This window comes from Scylla paramamosain, chromosome 41 (genome assembly GCF_035594125.1).
Source record: "Scylla paramamosain isolate STU-SP2022 chromosome 41, ASM3559412v1, whole genome shotgun sequence".
In the NCBI taxonomy this organism is placed as follows: domain Eukaryota; kingdom Metazoa; phylum Arthropoda; class Malacostraca; order Decapoda; family Portunidae; genus Scylla; species Scylla paramamosain.
In genome coordinates, this window is record NC_087191.1 from 5,254,467 (window position 1) to 5,279,163 (window position 24,697).

Consider the following 24,697-nt stretch of genomic DNA (forward strand, 5'->3'; position numbering starts at 1 on the left):
GATGGGAAAACATCAGTAATAAAATGATTAATCAACTCGTGAGAGTAAGAACAACTGCAATGAAAAAAAAAAAGCCTTGGCAATAGTTAATATGAATTTTGAAAGATTAGAAGAAATTGAAATACACATTAGACAAAAAAAAGACGCATTAAATAGAAAAAAAATATAGAAATATGTGAGTTTAAAAACAAAGCAAAGAAAATGACTCGTAAAACAGTAAACAAGCAGTCAAAAAAAAAAAAAAAATACGAAGAAGTAAAGAACCAATACAAAATCCTATCTTTAAGAAAGATTCGTTAGGTAAATTCCGTGAATAAAATTAAGTCAATGACAGCTGTGCTACAGTAACGAAATTCTAAAAGAGATGATCGGATAGGGCAGACGAAAAGATCACAATAAACTACAATAAAGAAAATTTTTAAAATAACTAGGAATACATTTGAAAAAATCGTAAATGACAGTGGACATTTATGAATCTATAGAAATACCAACAGAAGAAAGAGGAAATATCTAAACAAAAAAAAAAAAAGACAAAAGAGAAAGAGAGATTATTTATGGTTACAACAAAGGACAGGCGCCAATTGCCAAGCATCGTGGGACGCCAGATAAAAACACCCCACGACCAAGCCTTATCATTTTGTAGGGAGTGTAGGAGCGGAGGGACAAAGAGACGCCAACACCGAGCCACACACACGCGCGGCATGCTCTCACAAAACGCTTTAACTTCACTTAATTACAACAGTTATCAGAGAGGTTGGCTAGACATTTTTATTTTGCTTATTTTTTATCAATCTTTTTAGCCTAATGATGCCTTCTGTGAAAGTGAAACTTTGCTATAAATGAGGAAGAAAGTATGATGTATCCCTGTTGTAGCCGCAGACGCAAGATATGGGCCCCCTTGCAGCTGTACCAGGTTGGGCTACCCATGGAGCGCGTTGCAGTGGACATAGCTGGACCACTACCAGTAATTACGGCAAAGAACCGTTATATGTGTGGCCATGGATTACTTTACGAAGTGGCCTGAAGCCTACGCGCTGCCTAATCATAAAGCCACGATTGTTGCTGGAGTCCTTGTGGAGCAGTTTTTTCACACAGTTTGGTGTGCCGGGTGAGCTTCACTCTGAACAAGGAGCTGTGTTCCAGGAGTGCTGTCAACCGCTGGGGTTAAGGAAGACAAGGACAACACCCCTGCAGCCCGAATCAGATGGCATGGTAGAGAAGTTCAACTGGAGGCTGACACAGGAGCTGGCCAAATACTGTGGTGGGCAGACCGAGTGGGACCATAAGCTGCCAGCCTTGCTCATGACCTACTGTTCTGATGAGCATGAAGCCACAGGGTACACGCCAACCAAGCTGGTGCTGGGCCGAGATATATATATATATATATATATATATATATATATATATATATATATATATATATATATATATATATATATATATATATATATATATATATATATATATATATATATATATATATATATATATATATATATATATATATATATATATATATATATATATATATATATATATATATATATATATATATATATATATATATATATATATATATATATATATATATATATATATATATATATATATATATATATATATATATATACTTCTCTTCCTTTTGCTTTCTCTCTTCTCTTAACAATGGATATAGATAAATACACACACACACACGCACACACACACACACACACACACACACACACACACACACACACAGGCACACACACACACAGCACCTGTTCAAAGGCAGTGTTGAGAACATAGTTGATGTTATGGTTGTTGGTGATGGCCGCGTACTTGCCAGTAATGATGTCCCGAACGGCTTGGGGCGGGTCCAGGTGGATTACTGCTTGCTTCTTCAAGCGGTCAAGTTGACTCTTTGGAGGAGCCTTCTGTCATTGTGTATATAACATTATTATTATTATTATAACACAAGAACAAAAGGAAAGCTAAAAGAAGCCGGCAGGTTTACACGTGGCATTTCTTATACGAAACTAATTGCCTCTTATTATGCTCATCCATAAATTTGCGCTCCACATGGTTATAGTAAATATGAAAGATATTTTTCTGTAAATTATGAATATATTTTGCCCTATCTGTGCTAAAAAAAATAGCTTTTTTTTTTTTTATGTAGGAAGGATACTAGCCAAGGGCAACAAAAATCTAATAAAAAAAATGCCCACTGAAATGCCAGTCCCATAAAAGGGTCAAAGCAGTGGTCAAAAATTGGTGGATAAGTGTCTTGAAACCTCCTTCTTGAAGGAATTCAAGTCAAAGGAAGGTGGAAATACAGAAGCAGGCAGGGAGTTAAAGAGTTTACCAGAGAAAGGGATGAATGATTCAGAATACTGGTTAACTCTTGCGTTAGAGAGGTGGACAGAATAGGGGTGAGAGAAAGAAGAAAGTCTTGTGCAGCGAGGCCGCGGAAGGAAGGGAGGCATGCAGTTAGCAAGATCAGAAGAGCAGTTGGCATGAAAATAGCGGTAGAAGACAGCTAGATATGCAACATTGCGGCGGTGAGAGAGAGGCTGAAGACAGTAAGTTAGAGGAGAGGAGTTGATGAGACGAATAGCTTTTGATTCCACCCTGTCTACAAGAGCAGTATGAGTGGAACCCCCCCAGACATGTGAAGCATACTCCATACATGGACGGATAAGGCCCTTGTACAGAGTTAGCAGCTGGGGGGGGTGAGAAAAACTGGCGGAGACGTCTCAGAACACCTAACTTCATAGAAGCTGTTTTAGCTAGAGATGAGATGTGAAGTTTCCAGTTCAGATTATAAGTAAAGGACAGACCGAGGATGTTCAGTGTAGAAGAGGGGGACAGTTGAGTGTCATTGAAATTTTGTTTTCATTGAATGTTTTCTCACAGGCAGACATCAGTATGTTAAATTTCACAATACAAAGTCAGGAAAAATTGTTACAAACACGGGTTCTCCACAGGGATGTGTGTTGTCTCCCATTTTGTTTACTCTGTACACTAGTGATTGTCGATGTCAGACCAATGATTGCCAGCTTTTTAAATATGCAGACGACACTGCTCTTGTCAGCCTTTGTATCAACGATGACAATATGTATCGGAGGGAAGTGGAACGTTTTCCTAAGTGGTGTAAGGAAAACTACCTTGAACTTAGTGTTAAGAAAACAAAGGAAATGGTAATAGATTTCAGCACTTTGCCAGTTGCCCAACAGCCGCTGTACATAAACGGAGAACTCGTTGACACAGTTAAGGAATACAAATACCTCGGCACAGTAATAGATAATGGGTTCAATTTTAATAGTAATGTCGAGGCAATATATAAAAAAAGTTAATTCTAGAATGCATTTCATGAGGAAACTTAAGAAAATTAAGATTGACACTAAAATTATGGAGTTATTCTATACAGCAGTAGTGCAGTCAGTCATTTCATTTTCCATCACATGTTGGTATGGTAATTGTAGCTCTGATTCTAAAAATAAACTAACCCGATTAATCAAAAACTGTGCAAAATTAGGCGTAAAAAATATCAATTCATTGATGGATATATACAGAAAGTTCTCTCTACAAAAATGCGAAGTAATTATCAATGATGTAACACATCCACTGAACGGCCATTACCAAAAGTTACCCTCAGGGAAAAGGTTGAGATCATCAAAATGTAGAACAGCCAGATTGTGTAAGTCCTTTGTGCCGGCAAGTATCAGATTTTTAAATAGCGGCCCTCTAAACATATCATAGCTAATTATACTAAGGCTTGGGAACCAGTTACCAGTTATCTTTTTATGTACTCCATTTTTTTTTATTATTTTATTCTTTTAGATTAATCTTTAGATTAATAAGACCTGTTAGTTTTAGACCTTGTATGAATGATTCAATCTTTTATGAAAACACACAAGACAAATTTCATGTATGTTACGTGACCAATAAATATTATTATTATTATTATTATTATTATTAAGAAGAGGGGATAGTTGTCTGGAAGGTTGTGTCGAGTTGATAGATGGAGGAATTGAGTTTTTGAGGCATTGAACAATACCAAGATTGCTCTGCCCCAATCAGAAATTTTAGAAAGATCAGAAGTCAGGCGTTCTGTGGCTTCCCTGCGTGATATGTTTAACTCCTGAAGGGTTGGACGTCTATGAAAAGACGTGGAAAAGTGCAGGGTGGTATCATCAGCATAGGAATGGATAGGACAAGAAGTTTGGTTTAGAAGATCATTAATGAATAATAAGAAGAGAGTGGGTGACAGGACAGAACCCTGAGGAACACCACTGTTAATAGATTTGGGAGAAGAACAATGACCGTCTACCACAGCAGCAATAGAACGGTCAGAAAGGAAACTTGAGATGAAGTTACAGAGAGAAGGATAGAAACCGTAGGAGGGTAGTTTGGAAATCAAAGCTTTGTGCCAGACTCGATCAAAGGCTTTTGATATGTCCAAGGCAACAGCAAAAGTTTCACCAAAGTCTCTAAAAGAGGAAGACCGAGACTCAGTAAGGAAAGCCAGAAGATCACCAGTAGAGCGGCCTTGACGGAACCCATACTGGCGATCAGATAGAAGGTAGTAAAGTGATAGATGTTTAAGAATCTTCCTGTTGAGGATAGATTCAAAAACTTTAGATAAGCAGGAAATTAAAGCAATAGGACGGTATTTTGAGGGATTAGAGCGATGTTTTAGGAACAGGTTGAATGTAAGCAAACTTCCAGCAAGAAGGAAAGGTAGATGTTGACAGACAGAGCTGAAAGAGTTTGACTAGGCAAGGTGCAAGCACGGAGGCACAGTTTCGGACAACAATAGGAGGGACCGCATTAGGTCCATAAGCCTTCCGAGGGTTTAAGCCAGTAGGGCATGGAAAACATCATTGCGAAGAATTTTAATACGTGGCATGAAGTAGTCAGAGGGTGGAGGAGAGGGAGGAACAAGCCCAGAATCGTCCAAGGTAGCGTTTTTAGCAAAGGTTTGAGCAAAGAGTTCACCTTTAGAAATAGATGTGATAGCAGTGGTCCCATCTGGTTGAAGTAGAGGAGGGAAAGAAGAAGAAGCAAAGTTATTGGAGATATTTTTGGCTAGATGCCAGAAATCACGAGGGGAGTTAGATCTTGAAAGGTTTTGACATTTTCTGTTAATGAAGGAGTTTTTGGCTAGTTGGAGAACAGACTTGGCATGGTTCCGGGCAGAAATATAAAGTGCATGAGATTCTGGTGATGGAAGGCTTAAGTACCTTTTGTGGGCCACCTCTCTATCATGTATAGCACGAGAACAAGGTGTGTTAAGCCAAGGTTTAGAAGGTTTAGGACGAGATAAAGAGTGAGGAATGTACGCCTCCATGCCAGACACTATCACCTCTGTTATGCGCTCAGCACACAAAGACGGGTCTCTGACACGGAAGCAGTAGTCATTCCAAGGAAAATCAGCAAAATACCTCCTCAGGTCCCCCCAACTAGCAGAGGCAAAACGCCAGAGGCACCTTCGCTTAGGGGGATCCTGAGGAGGGATTGGAGTGATAGGACAAGATAAAGATATGAGATTGTGATCGGAGGAGCCCAACAGAGAAGAAAGGGTGACAGCATAAGCAGAAGGATTAGAGGTCAGGAAAAGGTCAAGAATGTTGGGCGTATCTCCAAGACGGTCAGGAATACGAGTAGGGTGTTGCACCAATTGCTCTAGGTCATGGAGGATAGCAAAGTTGTAGGCTAGTTCACCAGGATGGTCAGTGAAGGGGGAGGAAAGCCAAAGCTGGAGGTGAACATTGAAGTCTCCAAGAATGGAGATCTCTGCAAAAGGGAAGAGGGTCAGAATGTGCTCCACTTTGGAAGTTAAGTAGTCAAAGAATTTTTTATAGTCAGAGGAGTTAGGAGAGAGGTATACAGCACAGATAAATTTAGTATGAGAGTGACTCTGTAGTCGTAGCCAGATGGTGGAAAACTCGGAAGATTCAAGAGCGTGGGCACGAGAGCAGGTTAAGTCATTGCGCACATAAACGCAGCATCCAGCTTTGGACCGAAAATGAGGATAGAGAAAGTAGGAGGGAACAGAAAAGGGGCTACTGTCAGTTGCCTCAGATACCTGAGTTTCAGTGAGGAAAAGAAGATGAGGTTTAGAAGAGGAGAGGTGGTGTTCTACAGATTGAAAATTAGATCTTAGACCGCTAATGTTGCAGAAGTTAATGAAGAAAAAGTTGAGGGGGGTGTCAAGACACTTAGGGTCGTCGGCGGAAAGGCAGTCCGACCTGGGGACATTTATGGTCCCCTCCCCAGATGGGGACTCCGAGGCTGGTGTAGGAGTCGCCATGATTTTAAAATTTTTGAGTGAAGGGTGTGTGTGTTATTAGGTGCTTGTAGTTTTGTGTGGAGGAAGAGAGTTGTCTTTAGAGGGCAGGCTGTGACTGCCCCCTTGTGTTGTGAGACACAAAGGGAAACGTTCAGTAAGGTCACAGCTGGGTTTAATGATAAGTTCACAGCAACCCCTGAACAGTGCAGCTGATTTTAGTGTCAGCCCTTATGGTGCAATACAGGGTGACATGCTTGATTAATTACACTCCCTATAGTGAAATGCATGAACTAATCGAATGAAGAAGTCATTCGCACTGTCAGTCAAAATGAGATTTCATAGACTAGTGCCTACATCGGCCATATGATGTCTTGGGAGATCGTGCGGTTTACGGTCACCATCAAAGAATACGAGTAGACGAAACATGATGAGAACATTTTGGATTAGCAGTGAAAACATATATATATATATATATATATATATATATATATATATATATATATATATATATATATATATATATATATATATATATATATATATATATATATATATATATATATATATATATATATATATATATATATATATATATATATATATATATATATATATATATATATATATATATATATATATAAGCTGGTCTCATTATTTCGGAGTCTGTTTTGACGTACGTGGTCTGTTTACTGGACTTCTGTATACTGCATGGTCTTGAAACAGTCAAGTAAACAGACCACGTACGTCAAAGCAGACTCCGAAATAATGAAACCAGCGTATATATATGTTTTCACTGCTAATCCAAAATGTTCTCATCATGTTTCGTCTATTCTTTGATGGTGACCGTAAACTGCACGATCTTCAAAGACCTCATATGATAAAAATGGCCGATGTAGGCACTGGAGTCTATGAAATTTTATCGTGACTGATAGTGGGAATGACTTCCTACTGAGAGTTACGAGCTCATGAAAAGGCAAAAAGGTAAATTGAAATTGATTTTTTTGCCTGCTTATCTGTGTTGTGCCATCCTTTAAGAATACTGCCACAGTATGCCTTGCATATCGTGAGAGGCGACTGAAAAGGAGGGATCTACGAGCGAGGGATCTACGAACGCCCTTCTCTTTTACATTTGTGATATAATATATTCTCGTATTCAAAAACGCGTTGTTCTCTCACCACAACTGTTTTCAGAGATGATTAGCCGGTTCTCAAGATTTCTTTTCCTATTGATAATTTTAAAATGTATTGTTAATTTGTCATTAGAGCCGTAAAATCATCCTTAGAAACCCGTATAAATTCAATTGGAGCCTATTGGAACGTTTAGTGTTTTAGAATATTGTGCATTGATAGTGTGCATGCATGCGCCACACCTCCATGAGCAAATGAAGGATGCTGCCAAGGGGCACGAAACAAGGTATGTTCGTCTGTAGCATCTCCTCCATGTTGTTGAAGGGAAGACGTATCTTGGGGATGATGAGCATGGCCTTAAGATTAGACCGATACACGGTGGCCAGGATGAGCATCATCAGCATCCACGTACCGGCCACCACCCGGAGTGCGCCGCCTTCGGGCCACCATGGGCTGGCTGTTGGGGAGGAGAGGACGTTGAAGAAAATGCTGGTGCTCTCTCTTTTTTTTTTTTTTCTTTATGTAAGAGGGACAATATTTAAGGGCAAAAAAGGAAAAGAAAAAAAAAAGGCATTGAGGTGCCGGTCAGTAAAGAAACTGCTAGATGGATTATCCAAAACTGAAGAAGTGGCCTGAACCATCCCTCTTGAAAGAGCTGAAGCCACAGGGAAGGAAAAATACTGAAGTAGGCACGGAGTTCCGGAGCTAAGGAAGTGGTTTTGTTTGGCATGGGAGAGAAGACACTGAACGGAGACCCAGAGGAGACGAATATTGCAAAACCAATTTCCAGTCATTAAATAGGATTTTATTTTATTTTATGTGTCTATTTTTATTTATTTATTTATTTATTTATTTATCTATTATCTTTTTTTTTTTTATTTATGTACGGGCATGGGGGAAGGGGGGCAGTACGTAGATGTTAAACTTAGAAAACTGATACTCCTGTCAATATTCCAATTGTTTTCCTACATCCTTTCCTCCTAAATATTTTAGCTTCCCCTTTCTTTTTAATGTACCGGACTTCTGAAATTTATTCATATAGTGAGTTTTTCCCCAGCAGTTTGGAATTGGGATGACTGCACTTTTATTCATTTATTGTTTTATGAACTTATGTATTATAATAGTTTTAATCGATACATTTATCTTCTACTTATTGATTTTATGTATTTATCTATTTATTTTTCAAAGGGAGGAAGATATCCCCCCCCCCAAAAAAAAAACGGAGATAGATAAAAAAAAGAAAAACTGGCTAAATAATTTCGATTATAAGTGACACACACACACACACACACACACACACACACACACACACACACACACACACACGGCTGGTGGGACAATGGCTAACGCGCCCGACCCACAATCGGGAGCGCCCGGATTCGAATCCCGTGCCAGGTCAGAAGTCTTTGCTCAGAGTTCTTTGCAATGTAGCCTCTGTTCATCTAGCAGTGATTAGGTGCCCATGTAAGAGAAACAAACTCTGAAAAAAAAGAAAAAAAATACACAAGGGGTGGCCTTATCACCCCGAGCCAATTCTACTAGATTGGTCAGCGCCATCTGGCAGCCATAGTATCAAATTGTAAAATGCTTCCATAGGGTTAATGTATTTTTAACATGTTTATTCATAGTAATATGTATATTACTAAGTTTATATGTAACATGTGGATTTTCGGCTGTAAGACTGCAATATTGATAAACCGAATATTATTAATATTATTACATAAACAGACAAACAAACAAACAAACAAACACACGCACGCACACATACACACACACACACACACACACACACACACACACACACACACGGACTCACACTGAGACAGGGAGACATAGATACTCCAAAGGCAAGAGGTGCTCCACGCGTTAGAATTGCTGTCACGTGTCTTCCTGCTCTTCATTGCCCTGGAGATGTAAATGGAAACAGATTTTATATGAAGTGTCATCAGCAACACTTCAAGATACATTTTATGACGAGATTGAAGTCGAACGATGATTCTCTCTCTCTCTCTCTCTCTCTCTCTCTCTCTCTCTCTCTCTCTCTCTCTCTCTCTCTCTCTCTCTCTCTTTAGGTGCCCAGGTAAGAGAAACAAACTCTGAAAAGAAAAAATACACAAAGGATGGCCTTATCACCCCGGGCCAATTCTACTAGATTGGTCAGCGCCATCTGGCAGCCATAATATCAAATTATAAAATACTTCCATAGGGTTAATGTATACTTAACATATTTATTCATAGTAATATGTATATTAGTAAGTTAATATTATTATTACATACACAGACAAACATATTTTGTCATATTTTGCGCAATAAAATGCTAAAAATAGGTGTAAATAAAAATATCATAAAATGGATTTTTAGCTTTCTAACTCAGAGACCTCAGTATACTAATGTAAATAATGTTAAGTCTAATGTGATAGTCACGAACACAGGAGCCCCCCAAGGTTGTGTATTGTCCCCAGTTCTGTTCACCTTGTATACAGATGATTGTAGAAGTGAGTTTGATGATTGTACTATTACAAAATATGCTGACGATACAATTATCCTAGGAAAAATTGATAATGATAATAATGAAGGGTATTTAACTGAGGTTAAAAAAAATGTTGATTGAAGTAAACTAAATTTTTTGGAGCTCAATGTAAAGAAAACTAAGGAGATAATATTCGATTTTAGAGCTAAAAATAAACATGTAAGAGACGTATTAATAATTGAGGAGGAAAACGTAGAAAGAGTAAGCCAGTATAAGTATTTGGGTTTTATGATCGATTACCAGTAAAAGGGCAATGTTAATACATATATGGTGTCAAGGAAATGCAACCAAAGATTATACTTTGTACGTATCTTGGGTAACCTACGTGTAGATAAAGTGATAATTAGCCTATTTTATAAATAAACAATTGAATCTGTTTTAAACTTTTCAGTCACTGCCTGGTATGGAAAGCTTACCTGTAAAGACAAAAACAAGTTGGGAACGATTGTTAAAAAGGCAGGGAAACTAGGTGCAGAGACCGTATCACTAGATAAGCTTTATCAGGGAAGCACAATGAAACAAGTAGACAGGATTATGAAAGATATAACTCATCCGCTACAAAATTGATATAGCTGGTAGAAGGTTAGCGCTGCCCATGCAGCGTACTGACAGGTACTGATAGTCATTTGTACCTAAAAGCATTCTTCTCTTCAACCACCTATCATCACTGTAACTCTTAGGTGTAAATACTCAAAAACTGTATGTGATAGTTTGTGATAAAGGCAGAAATAACTTATTACTGCATATATAAGATAGGATATTAACATTTCATATAAATAGCTCAAGTAATGTTTTTAGATGTTTTTATTACTTCATTGATTCTATTTACTTTTAATGTACAAATAACTACTAGGGAGCTCTTAAGCCAAAATGAATTTAATTTTGTATACAATATTTAATGTATCACAATTTGACGAATAAAATTTTTCTCTCTCTCTCTCTCTCTCTCTCTCTCTCTCTCTCTCTCTCTCTCTCTCTCTCTCTCTCTCTCTCTCTCTCTCTCTCTCTCTCTCTCTCTCTCTCTCTCTCTCTCTCTCTCTCTCCCTCTAGGAAATTCATCTATCAGAAAAAAGCGTTAGACAAAATATATACTCGCACATACAAGATATCATCATGCTTAAAGCTGCTATATAGTTTCTACTACCATTTTAAAGCTACTATATATTTTTTTTTACTACCAATGTATATACATATCATTACACTTCTATTTTTATTATCAGCTATGTATGGATTTATAAGGTGGAATTTTGGATTAGCAAATGTAAAATTATCCGCTGGTTTGATAAATATCGTTAGCGTATGCAGATATTAAAAAAAAAAAAAACAATAGAGTAAAGGAAGACAGACTGAAGAAATCCCTGCCTTCTGCTACTTGTCACCTTCAGCTTAACATAGTTGCTGTAAAGGTTTGCTGAGTAATTATGAGTGTAATTTATTTCCCATTGGAATCTTGATCATCTCACGTCATAAATTTCTGTAAAATCTTTCCGAATTGCTTTTAAAATCTTCCTTAAAAAATCGACAAATCATCTTTATATGAATTAGGCGTTTTCAGCTATTCAACTTTTCAAGTAATTTTGGGAATCTTTAGTGTGTGTGTGTGTGTGTGTGTGTGTGTGTGTGTGTGTGTGTGTGTGTGTGTGTGTGTGTGTGTGTGTGTGTGTGTGTGTGTGTGTGTGTGTGTGTGTGTGTGTGTGTGTGTGTTCTTACTGATGCGATTATTCTTCGTGGTATTGCTCTTGATTCTTTAACTTTCGCTTATTATATTTTGGTATCGTAACAGCTGTTTAAATTTTTAGTCCTTTGGCACAATTCTTATTTTCGGGACTTTTCGTGAATATCTAATTATATCGTCCCTCATTTGTTCATCTTCTCTTACTACTTTATGTAATTCTGTTCGTATATCATCTGGTATACATATTTGTTCCATCTTATTAGTAAGGATGTAATCACTCATAAATCCATCATGAACATAATTTGCATCTGTTTTAATTTTAAATGTCATCTCCTAATGCCCTCAATATGTGACACTACACCAGTGATTCACAAACTGTGCGCTTTAACTATCACCAAAGGGGGCCGCCTCATCTTCCTAAGTATGTGGTTTTTAGGAGGCCTGCTCTGCTGCACTATACTGACTGCAGGGTTGGTACGCTGGCAAAGTCCAAGATATACCTTTAGTGTGCTGCTGACCAAAAAAGTTTGGTCAGCAGCACACAGCAGGTCAGTTTGGGCGTTACATGCCTCAATAATCCTTACTTTCTTTCTTCACTGTTTTATATATTCAATATATATCGTTTTTTCCACACTTTTATATATATATATATATATATATATATATATATATATATATATATATATATATATATATATATATATATATATATATATATATATATATATATATATATATATATATATATATATAGTGTTTTCATATTTAGATTTAAATTTTTCTTTCTTCTAATCCCCCGTCATCCCGTTAATTTCATGATCATATTTTTATATAATATGTTGCAATAATGTACTTCCATCTTAATCATCTACGTACTCTGAATATTTTTTTCATGTATTTATTTTCCTCCTTTCATTTTTCGTATATAGTTCCATAATTTTCATATAGCATACTTATTTTATTTATTTATATTTTTTTCATTTATTCATTGTTGATATTTTTCATACTTGTACATTTTCTCCATTATCATATTTTGTAATTTGTATTTTAATGAAAACATTTTTCTTTTTCTTCTTCCTTCGTTTTGCATCCCCTCTCTTTATATTATTCATCTTGTTTTTAATACCTATTCTTACGGTTTCATGTATCCATATAGCTTCCTCATACTTGCTGGAGTTCCCTCTCACATTACAAAAAATATAATTGAATGAAACAATAAATAAGTAAATAAATAAATAAATAAATAAAATAAACAAATAAATAAATAAATATAATAAGACAAAAAAATAAAGAAAATGTCAACTTCCTTCTACATTTCCTTTATGCCATTATATCGGCAGTATAATTGATTCTCCACAGGTGTCTTTCAGAATCTTGCTTGGTGGGAATTTTTATTTTATTTATTTTTTTTCGAGTTAGAACAAGTGCGCTACTCTTCAAAGCACCCGTTTTCTGAACCTAGTTTCTGCTTAACTCCATAGCAAGACAAATGTCATGGACGGGATTACGAAGATAAAACTGTAGTCAAGACAAATTTTTGTTAGCAAACTAATACGCTTGTAGTAAAAAAAAAAAATGCATATATTTTTATACATTTTGAGGAATAATACAATTATTTAAACAATGCCAAGATTTCAAAGACTGATTTTGTTTTCACCTTAAATCAATAAATGTACAGCTCTTAGTGTGGAATTTTAATTTGTTTCTATTTACGTGATACATAACAGTTTAATTCTTGGTCGGCAGTGTTACTTTTTAAACGACACTCCTTGACGTGCGCCTTCTCGATTTTTGTGTCTTCTGTTTTATTCTTTATCTTCCCTTTTATTTTTTCTTATTACCCCAAATTTATGTACAGTGAAGAACTTACTGTAGGACGTCCTGAGAGCGATACACAAACCAGGTGGCCACACACACCAGTACTAAGGCAGCGGCCACAAGCGCCCACACCTGCATCGGTACAGATTTTATATTAGTGTTTTCTAATGAACTATAGATAAGATATCAAATTTTAAAGTATTTTCATTACAAAATGTAGTAGCATTATCATGACAGGCCAAACAACACACTGCTCCATTGCAAACAACACGTGTTTTTCTTCACGTAAGGTGAGAGAGAGAGAGAGAGAGAGAGAGAGAGAGAGAGAGAGAGAGAGAGAGAGAGAGAGAGAGAGAGAGAGAGAGAGAGAGAGAGAGAGAGAGAGAGAAAAACTGCTGGACAAAATTAGTATACGGTAATATACCTAAGAAAGGTCTAGCAGCTTAAGAATATTAATCTAAGAAAGAGAAAAAAAAAATAAGAAAAACATAAGTTAGTTGATAGAATTATATCATAACCATATTTATTACCAGCAACAGAACGACTTTTTTTTTTTTTTATGTAGGAAGGACACTGGTCAAGGGCAACGAAAATCCAATAAAAAAAATATGCCCACTGAAATGCCAGTCCCATAAAAGGATCAAAGCAGTGGTCAAAAATTGATGAATAAGTGTCTTGAAACCTCCCTCTTGAAGGAATTCAAGTCATAGGAAGGTGGAAATACAGAAGCAGGCAGGGAGTTCCAGAGTTTACCAGAGAAAGGGATGAATGATTGAGAATACTGGTTACCTCTTGCGTTAGAGAGGTGGACAGAATAGGGGTGAGAGAAAGAAGAAAGTCTTCTGCAGCGAGGCCGCGGAAGGAGGGGAGGCATGCAGTTAGCAAGATCAGAAGAGCAGTTAGCATGAAAATAGCAGTAGAAGACAGCTAGATATGCAACATTGCGGCGGTGAGAGAGAGGCTGAAGACAGTCAGTTAGAAAAGAGGAGTTGATGAGACGAAAAGCTTTTGATTCCACCCTGTCTAGAAGAGCACTATGATTGGAACCCCCCCAGACATGTGAAGCGTACTCCATACATGGACGGATAAGGTCCTTGTACAGAGTTAGCAGCTGGGGGGGTGAGAAAAACTGGCGGAGACGTCTCAGAACGCCTAACTTCATAGAAGCCGTTTTAGCTAGTAACTAGACTGCAAGTAACCGCAGTAGAAAAGCCTCTCAAACTTTCTCCTTGAGGCACATTTTGTCACACTGCATCTGAATACTAAACACTCACCTTCTCCTTCTAGATCTTTCCTACTAATTCATAATTTAAACTTTTACCAATGTCGTTTTTGTGGTAAAGTTTGACAAAATCATGAATATATATATATATATATATATATATATATATATATATATATATATATATATATATATATATATATATATATATATATATATATATATATATATATATATATATATATATATATATATATATATATATATATATATATATATATATATATATATATATATATATATATATATATATATATATATATATATATATATATATGCTCAATAGGGATAACAAGCCATTACCGTTATTGGGGAAAAGAATTTTGGACAGTAAGGTTATTGATCAGGTTAGGTTAATGTTACTGAGCAAGCCATTAATGTTAATGACCTATTATTCCTATTCAGCACGACATATCTTTCTATCTATCTATCTAGCTATCTATCTATCTATCTATCTATCTATCTATCTATATCTCTCTCTCTCTCTCTCTCTCTCTCTCTCTCTCTCTCTCTCTCTCTCTCTCTCTCTCTCTCTCTCTCTCTCTCTCTCTCTCTCTCTATATATATATAGATAGATAGATAGATAGATATAGATATATATGTACGAGTATCTATCTATCTATTTATCTATCTATCTATCTATCTATCTATCTATCTATGGATCTATCTAGCAGAAACACCATCAGGTCCATAAGCCTTCTGAGGGTTTAGGCCAGCGAGGACGCGGAAAACATCATTGCGAAGAATTTTGATAGGTAGCATGAAGTAGTCAGAGGGTAGAGGAGAGTAGGAACAAGCCCTGAATCGTCTAAGGTAGAGTTTTTAGCAAAGGTTTGAGCGAAGCGTTCAGTTTTAGAGATAGATGTGATAGGAATGGTGCCATCTGGTTGAAATAAAGGAGGGAAAGAAGAAGCAAAGTTATTGGATACATTTTTGGCTAGATGCCAGAATTCACGAGAGGAGTTAGATCTTGAAAGATTTTGACACTATTAATGAAGGAGTTTTTGGCTATTTGGACAACAGACTTCGCATGGTTGCGGGCAGAAATGTAAAGTGCATGAGATTCTGGTGATGGCAGGCTTACGTACTTTTTGTGGGCCACCTCTCTATCATGTATAGCACGAGAACAAGCTGTGTTAAACCAAGGTTTGGAAGATTTAGGTCGAGAAAAAGAGTGAGGAATGTACGCCTCCTAGGTACTGTGTCCCCTACTGCTGTGCTTGGCTTTGCTGGATTGATCACTGGGATGCCGTAGGAACCAACACATGACAGATTTATCTGGTTTTTGCATAGTTGTGTGATGCATGGATCACCCTTGTGTAAGGAATGCCTCATCCCACTTACTGTTCGGCAAGTGATCAGAGAGTGCACAACCCTAGCTACGGTGCCAGGTCCTATCCTTCAAGAAACATACATCTCTAAGTAATCTGAAGGTTTAACAGCATGGCCACATTTAACCTTAAAAATATTTCATGTAAGCATCGAATATTTTCTGTTAATGATTCGTTTTCCTTCCGCTTGTTATGAGCCTATAAGGACAATTATATTTAATTTCATTTTTCTCTCTATTCATTCGTGAAAACTTGAATTTTCTTTGGAAAAAATATCCTGGAAAATTATATTTCTAGTAATTTTCTATATCTCACTAAATATATCATTTCCAGCCCCACTGCATGTAAAGAGCATCAAGCATAATTGTCTCTTACTGTTTTATTAAAGGGTTTCACAAATCCAGCTATGTTGGCTTCTAATGACGGTCTCTTGTATATAATAACTTGTTTATCCATGTCCACATACACGCTGTAGTCCACGACTTTTAGGCGCTGGTCGTTGACAGTCGTAGGAACACCAACGAAATCAACATCCTGAAGTGAAATTAGGAGGATATATATATATATATATATATATATATATATATATATATATATATATATATATATATATATATATATATATATATATATATATATTAACATTATTATTATTATTATTATTATTATTATTATTATTATTGTTACTATTTTGAAAAGCAGCCTAATGGTTAACATGACGCGTCCTTTAGCCTCCCGGCTCCCTGTTCCTTCTTCTCCTCTCCTCCCCTGTCATCTGACCAAGCCACCTTTCTTTTTGTCCGGCGTGGCGTCCTTGTTTAGTGATGGCCCGATATTTTTAAGAGGAGGGCGTACTTGATAACAAGTGATGTGAGCTGTACTTTGCGTATAAGTAAAACAGTACCCAGGAGGGATATTAGCTGTACACCTTATAATGGGAAGTTTGGTAAAGTAGTGTCACCAGGCGGCAGTACCAGACATGTCCCCTTCTCACACATAGGAGAACCATCAAATACGAGTATGTCTATAGTGTCATTCTATATGCATAAATATGCAATAAGCTTATGTAATATAATTTTTTACATAATTCCTTCTAACTAGTAACACAGGTAAAATCGAACTGTATTCACGAACAAAAGTATTTAGATTGATTTTCTAGTGAATTGGCACTTACAATTATTTGGTCATTGCGAGATTACCTAGTAAAAATACACCATTGATCGGAAGCGTATTACTGCTGACGACAGTAAAAATGAAGACAACATGTCTGTGCCACTTACTGCTCCAAATTACATAGATCAACTTCCTAGTACATGGAAACTACAATTCTAATTGAAAATAGGCAACTGAAGTGTCCTAGCGAAAGTAATGCTGTATTTCTAAGCAACACACAGGAGGAGGAGGCAGTAAGATACCTGCCGAAACGATAATTGCTCCCAGTGAGGTCTAAAGCACTGTTCAGGGGGTGCTGTGAACTTATCATTAAACCCAGCTGTGACCTCACTAAACGTTTCCCTTTGTGTCTCACAACACAAGGGGGCAGTCACAGCCTGCCCTCTAAAGACAACTCTCTTCCTCCACACAAAACTACAAGCACCTAATAACACACACACACTTCACTCAAAAATTTTAAAATCATCATGGCGACTCCTACTCCAGCCTCGGAGTCCCCATCCTGGGAGGGGACCATAAATGTCCCCAGGTCGGACTGCCTTTCTGTCGACGACCCTAAGTGTCTTGACACCCCCCTCAACTTTTTCTTCATTAACTTCTGCAACATTCGCGGTCTAAGATCTAATTTTCAATCTGTAGAACACCACTTCTCCTCTTCTAAACCTCATCTTCTTTTCCTCACTGAAACTCAGGTGTCTGAGGCAACTGACAGTAGCCCCTTTTCTGTTCCCTCCTACTTTCTCTATCCTCATTTTCGATCCAAAGCTGGATGCTGCGTTTAAGTGCGCAATGACTTAACCTGCTCTCGTGCCCACGCTCTTGAATCTTCCGAGTTTTCCACCATCTGGCTACGACTACAGAGTCACTCTCATACTAAATTTATCTGTGCTGTATATCTCTCACCTAACTCCTCTGACTATAAGAAATTCTTTGACTACTTAACTTCCAAAGTGGAGCACATTCTGACCCTCTTCCCTTTTGCATAGATCTCCATTCTTGGAGACTTCAATGTTCACCACCAGCTTTGGCTTTCCTCCCCCTTCACTGACCATCCTGGTGAACTAGCCTACAACTTTGCTATCCTCCCTGACCTAGAGCAATTGGTGCAACACCCTACTCGTATTCTTGACCGTCTTGGAGATACGCCCAAGATTCTTGACCTTTTCCTGTCCTCTAATCCTTCTGCTTATGCTGTCACCCTTTCTTCTCCGTTGGGCTCCTCCGATCACAATCTCATATCTTTATCTTGTCCTATCACTCCAATCCCTCCTCAGGATCCCCCTAAGCGAAGGTGCCTCTGGCGTTTTGCCTCTGCTACTTGGGGGGACCTGAGGAGGTATTTTGCTGATTTTCCTTGGAATGACTACTGCTTCCGTGTCAGAGACCCGTCTTTGTGTGCTGAGCGCATAACAGAGGTGATAGTGTCTGGCATGGAGGCGTAAATTCCTCACTCTTTTTCTCGTCCCAAACCTTCTAAACCTTGGTTTAACACAGCTTGTTCTCGTGCTATACATGATAGAGAGGTGGCCCACAAAAGGTACTTTATAGCCTTCCATCGCCAGAATCTCATGCACTTTATATTTCTGCCCGGAACCATGCCCAGTCTGTTCTCCAACTAGCCAAAAACTCCTTCATTAACAGAAAATGTCAAAACCTTTCAAGATCTAACTCCCCTCGTGATTTCTGGCATCTAGCCAAAAATATCTCCAGTAACTTTGCTTCTTCTTCTTTCCCTCCTCTATTTCAACCAGATGGCACCACTGCTATCACATCTATTTCTAAAGCTGAACTCTTCGCTCAAACCTTTGCTAAAAACTCTACCTTGGACGATTCTGGGCTTGTTCCTCCCTCTCCTCCACCCTCTTACTACTTCATGCCACTTATTAAAATTTTTCGCAATGATGTTTTCCATGCCCTCGCTGGCTTAAACCCTCGGAAGGCTTATGGATCTAATGGGGTCCCTCCTATTGTTCTCCGAAACTGTGCCTCCGTGCTTGCACCTTGCCTAGTCAAACTCTTTCAGCTCTGTCTGTCAACATCTACCTTTCCTTCTTTCTGGAAGTTTGCCTACATTCAACCTGTTCCTAAAAAGGGTGACCGTTCTAATCCCTCAAACTACCGTCCTATTGCTTTAATTTCCTGCCTATCTAAAGTTTTTGAATCTATCCTCAACAGGAAGATTCTTAAACATCTATCACTTCACAACCTTCTATCTGATCGCCAGTATGGGTTCCGTCAAGGCCGCTCTACTGGCTTTCCTTACTGAGTCTTGGTCATCCTCTTTTTAGAGATTCTGGTGAAACTTTTGCTGTTGCCTTGGACATATCAAAAGCTTTTGATAGAGTCTGGCACAAAGCTTTGGTTTCCAAACTACCCTCCTACGGTTTCTATCCTTCTCTCTGTAACTTCATCTCAAGTTTCCTTTCTGACCGTTCTATTGCTGCTGTGGTAGACGGTCACTGTTCTTCTCCTAAATCTATTAGCAGTGGTGTTCCTCAGGGTTCTGTCCTGTCACCCACTCTCATCTTATTATTCATTAATGATCTTCTAAACCAAACCTCTTGTCCTATCCACTCGTACGCTGATGATACCATCCTGCACTTTTCCACGTCTTTTCATAGACGTCCAACCCTTCAGGAGGTAAACATATCACGCAGGGAAGGCACAGAACGCCTGACTTCTGATCTTTCTAAAATTTCTGATTGGGGCAGAGCAAACTTGGTATTGTTCAATGCCTCAAAAACTCAATTCCTCCATCTATCAACTCGACACAACCTTCCAGACAACTATCCCCTCTTCTTCAATGACACTCAACTGTCCCCCTCTTCTACACTGAACATCCTCGGTCTGTCCTTTACTTATAATCTGAACTGGAAAGTTCACATCTCATCGCTAGCTAAAACAGCTTCTATGAAGTTAGGTGTTCTGAGACGTCTTCGCCAGTTTTTCTCACCCCCCAGCTGCTAACTCTGTACAAGGGCCTTATCCGTCCATGTATGGAGTATGCTTCACATGTCTGGGGGGGTTCCACTCATACTGCTCTTCTAGACAGGGTGGAATCAAAAGCTTTTCGTCTCATCAACTCCTCTCCTCTAACTGACTGTTTTCAGCCTCTCTCTCACCGCCGCAATGTTGCATATCTAGCTGTCTTCTACCGCTATTTTCATGCTAACTGCTCTTCTGATCTTGCTAACTGCATGCCTCCCCTCCTTCCGCGGTCTCGCTGCACAAGACTTTCTTCTTTCTCTCACCCCTATCCTGTCCACCTCTCTAACGCAAGAGTTAACCAGTATTCTGAATCATTCATCCCTTTCTCTGGTAAACTCTGGAACTCCCTGCCTGCTTCTGTATTTCCACCTTCCTATGAGTTGAATTCCTTCAAGAGGGAGGTTTCAAGACACTTATCCATCAATTTTTGACCACTGCTTTGACCCTTTTATGGGACTGGCATTTCAGTGGGCATTTTCTTTATTATATTTTTGTTGCCCTTGGCCAGTGTCCTTCCTACATAAAAAAAAAAAAACTAGTCTGCCTTAGTTGAAGTTAACAAATATGTAATTGGACAACCAGTTAATTTCTGTTGCAGTGTCCGTGCCACTACTCCATGGATATGTGGCTTCTAGTATTCCTCTTTCGTTACGCCAAAGTAGTCATGAGAGATGTTTGTTTTGGTGTTCGATTACTGTCACTCACTTGCTGAAAGAGATGCTAAAATCCCCACGAAAATAATTATATCTATACATCACGATGTTACTGAGTATGTTATGGTATACTATAGAGTACAGTTTTATTTTCTTTTTGTTTTTCTTTGTTCAAATCAATAGATTTTAGATTTGCCATATTTAGAATACTGATAACTTCTCCCAAAATTATCCATCCGAAATATTCAAAAGTCAATGCAGATTTTCTAAAGTATCATAATGATCAATTTTCTATGCATTTGCATGCCCATGGGATTTACAATAACAATATTTTAGCTCTTGTCACTAGGGAACATGCAGTAGAGATGGCATCTGGCGGATTAGTTTGGAAAACATCCCCAGTGCATCGCTCCATATGTGTGGCTTGGTTTGTGTTGTCTAATACGGGTGTATTTGCCTTTAGGGTCCCACTCGATAATAATAATAATAATAATAATAATAATAATAGATACTTCTAATAATAGAACTTCTAAAGTTTGGCCTAAACTGCCATATCATGTCCAAAAGTGAAAAAAAAAAAAAACATGAGGACTCATCTTTTTTTTTTTTATATATGTAGGAGAGACACTGGCCAAGGGCAACTAAAAAAAAAAAAAAACGCCCACCGAGATGCCAGTCCCAGAAAAGGGTCTAAAGCGGTAGTCAAAAACTGAAGGATACGTGTCTTGAAACCTCCCTCTTGAAGGAATTCATGTCATAGAAAGATGGAAATACAGAAGCAGGCAGGGAGTTCTAGAGTTTACCAGAGAAAGGGATGAATGACTGAGAATGCTGGTTAATTATTGCATTAGAGAGGTGGAGAGAATATCGGTGAGAGAAAGATGAAAGTCTTGTGCAGCTAGGCCGCGGAAGGAGGGGAGGCATGCAGTTAGCAGGATCAGAGGAGCAGTTAGCATGAAAATAGCGGTAGAAGACAGCTAGAGATGACACATTGCGGCGATGAGAGAGAAGTTGAAGACAGTCAGTTAGAGTTGGTAAGACAAAAAGCTTTTGATTCCACCCTGTCTAGAAGAGCGGTATGAGTGGACCCCCCCCATAGTCATGTGAAGCATACTCCATACATGGACAGATAAGGCCCCTGTACATAATTAGCAGCTGGAAGGGTGAGAAAAACTGACGGAGACGTCTCAGAACGCCGAACTTCTAAACTTTCCAGTTAAGATTATAAGTAAAGGACAGACCGAGGATGTTTATTGTAGAAAAGGGGGGGGGGGGCAGCTGAGTGTCACTGAAGAAGAGGGAATAGTTGTCTGGAAGATTTTGTCAAGTTGATAGATGAAGGAACCTGAGTTTTTGAAGCACTGAACAATACCATGTTTGCTCTGCTCCAATCAGAAATTCTAGAAAGATCAGAAGTCAGGCGTTCTGTGGCTTCCCTGCGTGAAATGTTTACTTTCTGAAGTGTTGGACGTCTATGAAAAAACATGGAAAAGTGCAAGGTGCGTAAGAGTGGATAAGACAAGAAGTTTGGTTTAGAAGGTTATTGATGAATAATAAGAAGAGAGTGGGTGACAGGACAGAACCCTGAGGAACACCATTGTTAATAGATTTAAGAGAAGAACAGTGACTGTCTACCACAGCAGCAATAGAACGGTCAGAAAGGAAACTTGAGATGAAGTTATAGAGAGAAAGATAGAAACCGTAGGAGGTAGTGTGGAAGTCAAAGTTTTGTGCCATACTCTATCAAAAGCTTTTGATATATCCAAGGCAACAGCAAAAGTTTCACCAAAATCTCTAAAAGAAGATGATCAAGACTCAGTAAGGAGAGCCAGATCACCAGAAGAGCGTCCTTGACGAAACCCATAATGGCGATTACATAGAAGATTGTGAAGTGATAGATGTTTAAGAATCTTACTGTTGAGGATAGATTAAAAAACTTTAGATAGGCATGAAATTAAAGCAACAAGACGGTAGTTAGAGGGATTAGAACGGTTACCTTTTTTAGGAAAAGGCTGAATGTAGGTAAACTTCCAGCAGGAAAGGTAGATGCTGACAGGCAGAGCTGAAAGACTTTGACTAGGCAAAGTGCAAGCACGGAAGCAATAGGAGGGACCCCATCAGGTTCATAAGCTTTCCGAGGGTTTAGGCCAGCGAGGGCATGGAAAATATTAGTGCGAAGAATTTTAGTAGGTAGCATGAAGTAGTCAGAGGGTGGAGGAGAGGGAGGAAGATGCCCTGAATCGTCCAAGGTAGAAATTTTAGCAAAGGGTAGAGCGAGGAGCTCAGCTTTAGAGACAGATGTGATAATAGTGGTATCATGTGGTTGAAATAAAGGAGGGAAAGAAGAAGAAGCAAAGTTATTGGAGATATTTTTGGCTAGATGCCAGAAGTCACGAGGGGCGTTAGATCTTGAAAGATTTTGACACTTCCTGTTAATGAAGGATTTTTTAGCTAGTGGGAGAACAGACTTGGCATAGTTCCGGGCAGAAATATAAAGTGCGTGAGATTCTAGTGATGAAAGGCTCAAGTACTTTTTGTGGGCGACCTCTCTTTCATGTATAGCACGGGAACAAACTGTATTAAAACAAGGTTTGGAAGTTTTAGGTCGAGAAAAAGAGTGAGGAATGTACATCTCCATGCCAGACACTATCACCTATGTTATGCGCTCGGCACACAAAGACGGGTCTCTGACACGGAAGCAGTAGTCATCAGCTTGTGATGTCGTAGCGTTTTACTTGGCCTGCGATTCACTGCAATGACGTCGGAGCTAGTGCGAGTTTTGTGACTGGCCACTGTGTATTCATTTCTGATGTCACTGCTATGTAAGTTTTGTGATTCGCCCGTGTGTACCCTCTTTTCTCAAGTCATTGTTGTGTAAGCCTTGCGATTGGCTCAAGTGTATAAATCAAGTGTCTTACACAGGTAAACGTGTCTTTACTATGTAAATCATGTGTTTCAGTGTGCTTGAATTACCCCATATACTTTGTTCCCTGCGAGGACGCCGCGAGAAGAGTGGCCAAGCAATGTGGCGGAACGTCTCGCCTGCCTCACATTTCATTCTCCGCTCCTTTCCCTTAGGACTTGACCCCTGCCTCTGGCCACGCCGACCAACCACGTGTGCTCGAATGAGTTCAATCCTTATTTTTATATATATATATATATATATGTATATATATATATATATATATATATATATATATATATATATATATATATATATATATATATATATATATATATATATATATATATATATATATATAGTAGGAGCTGGCTTCTTTTCTTATTTTTGTAGTAGATTAGAAGTAAAATTTTCTTCTCTTCATTAGTTGGCTTGACGTTTCTGTGTATGATATACTTCATTATTCTCTCTTATTTGTGCGTGGTGGAAGAGAAAGCCCTGTAGTAAATGACGATGTCTGACTTGCTTTCTTCAGTAGTGTTCCTAGGGTTCTACCAACGGTCCATGATCTTAATACAGTGCATGATGTCTCCTACGTTGAATCCGTTACTGATAAGTACTTGCGCTGATCGTTCAATTTCTTTGTGGACTTGCTTCCAAGTACTGCAGTGTGTAAGTGCTCCTCGTATGTAAACGTTGATGGTGGAGTCCTTGTAACTTTGGGGGCACTCTCTTTTTCCATTCATCCAGTGCCCTGGGTTGGTAGGTTTGACCTAGACTTCGGTCTTGAAGGAGTCACTCTCTTCCTTGAATAGAAAGTCGAGGAAGGGTATGGGGTCGTTAACGCTGCTCTCTATGGTGAAATTCAGGCCAGAGGCTTCTTGTGGGTGAAGTCTGAGTTATTGGGCTTCGGTTTAGTCTTTAGCATGAACGAAGATGTCAT

The 24,697-nt window shown here is 38.4% G+C and overlaps 1 protein-coding gene across 1 annotated transcript in view; it reads right to left on the reverse strand.

Annotated features, from left to right (window-relative positions):
* Positions 1-24,697, reverse strand: part of LOC135092934 (glutamate [NMDA] receptor subunit 1-like) — a 66,775-nt gene that overhangs the window by 10,053 nt on the left and 32,025 nt on the right. Inside the window, exons 4-8 of the mRNA XM_063991737.1 lie at positions 16,414-16,572; positions 13,478-13,557; positions 9,219-9,307; positions 7,645-7,859; positions 1,761-1,916 (exon numbers count right to left, since the gene is read on the reverse strand). Coding sequence (XP_063847807.1) covers positions 1,761-1,916; positions 7,645-7,859; positions 9,219-9,307; positions 13,478-13,557; positions 16,414-16,572 — 699 coding nt within the window. The remainder of the gene's footprint in view (positions 1-1,760; positions 1,917-7,644; positions 7,860-9,218; positions 9,308-13,477; positions 13,558-16,413; positions 16,573-24,697) is intronic.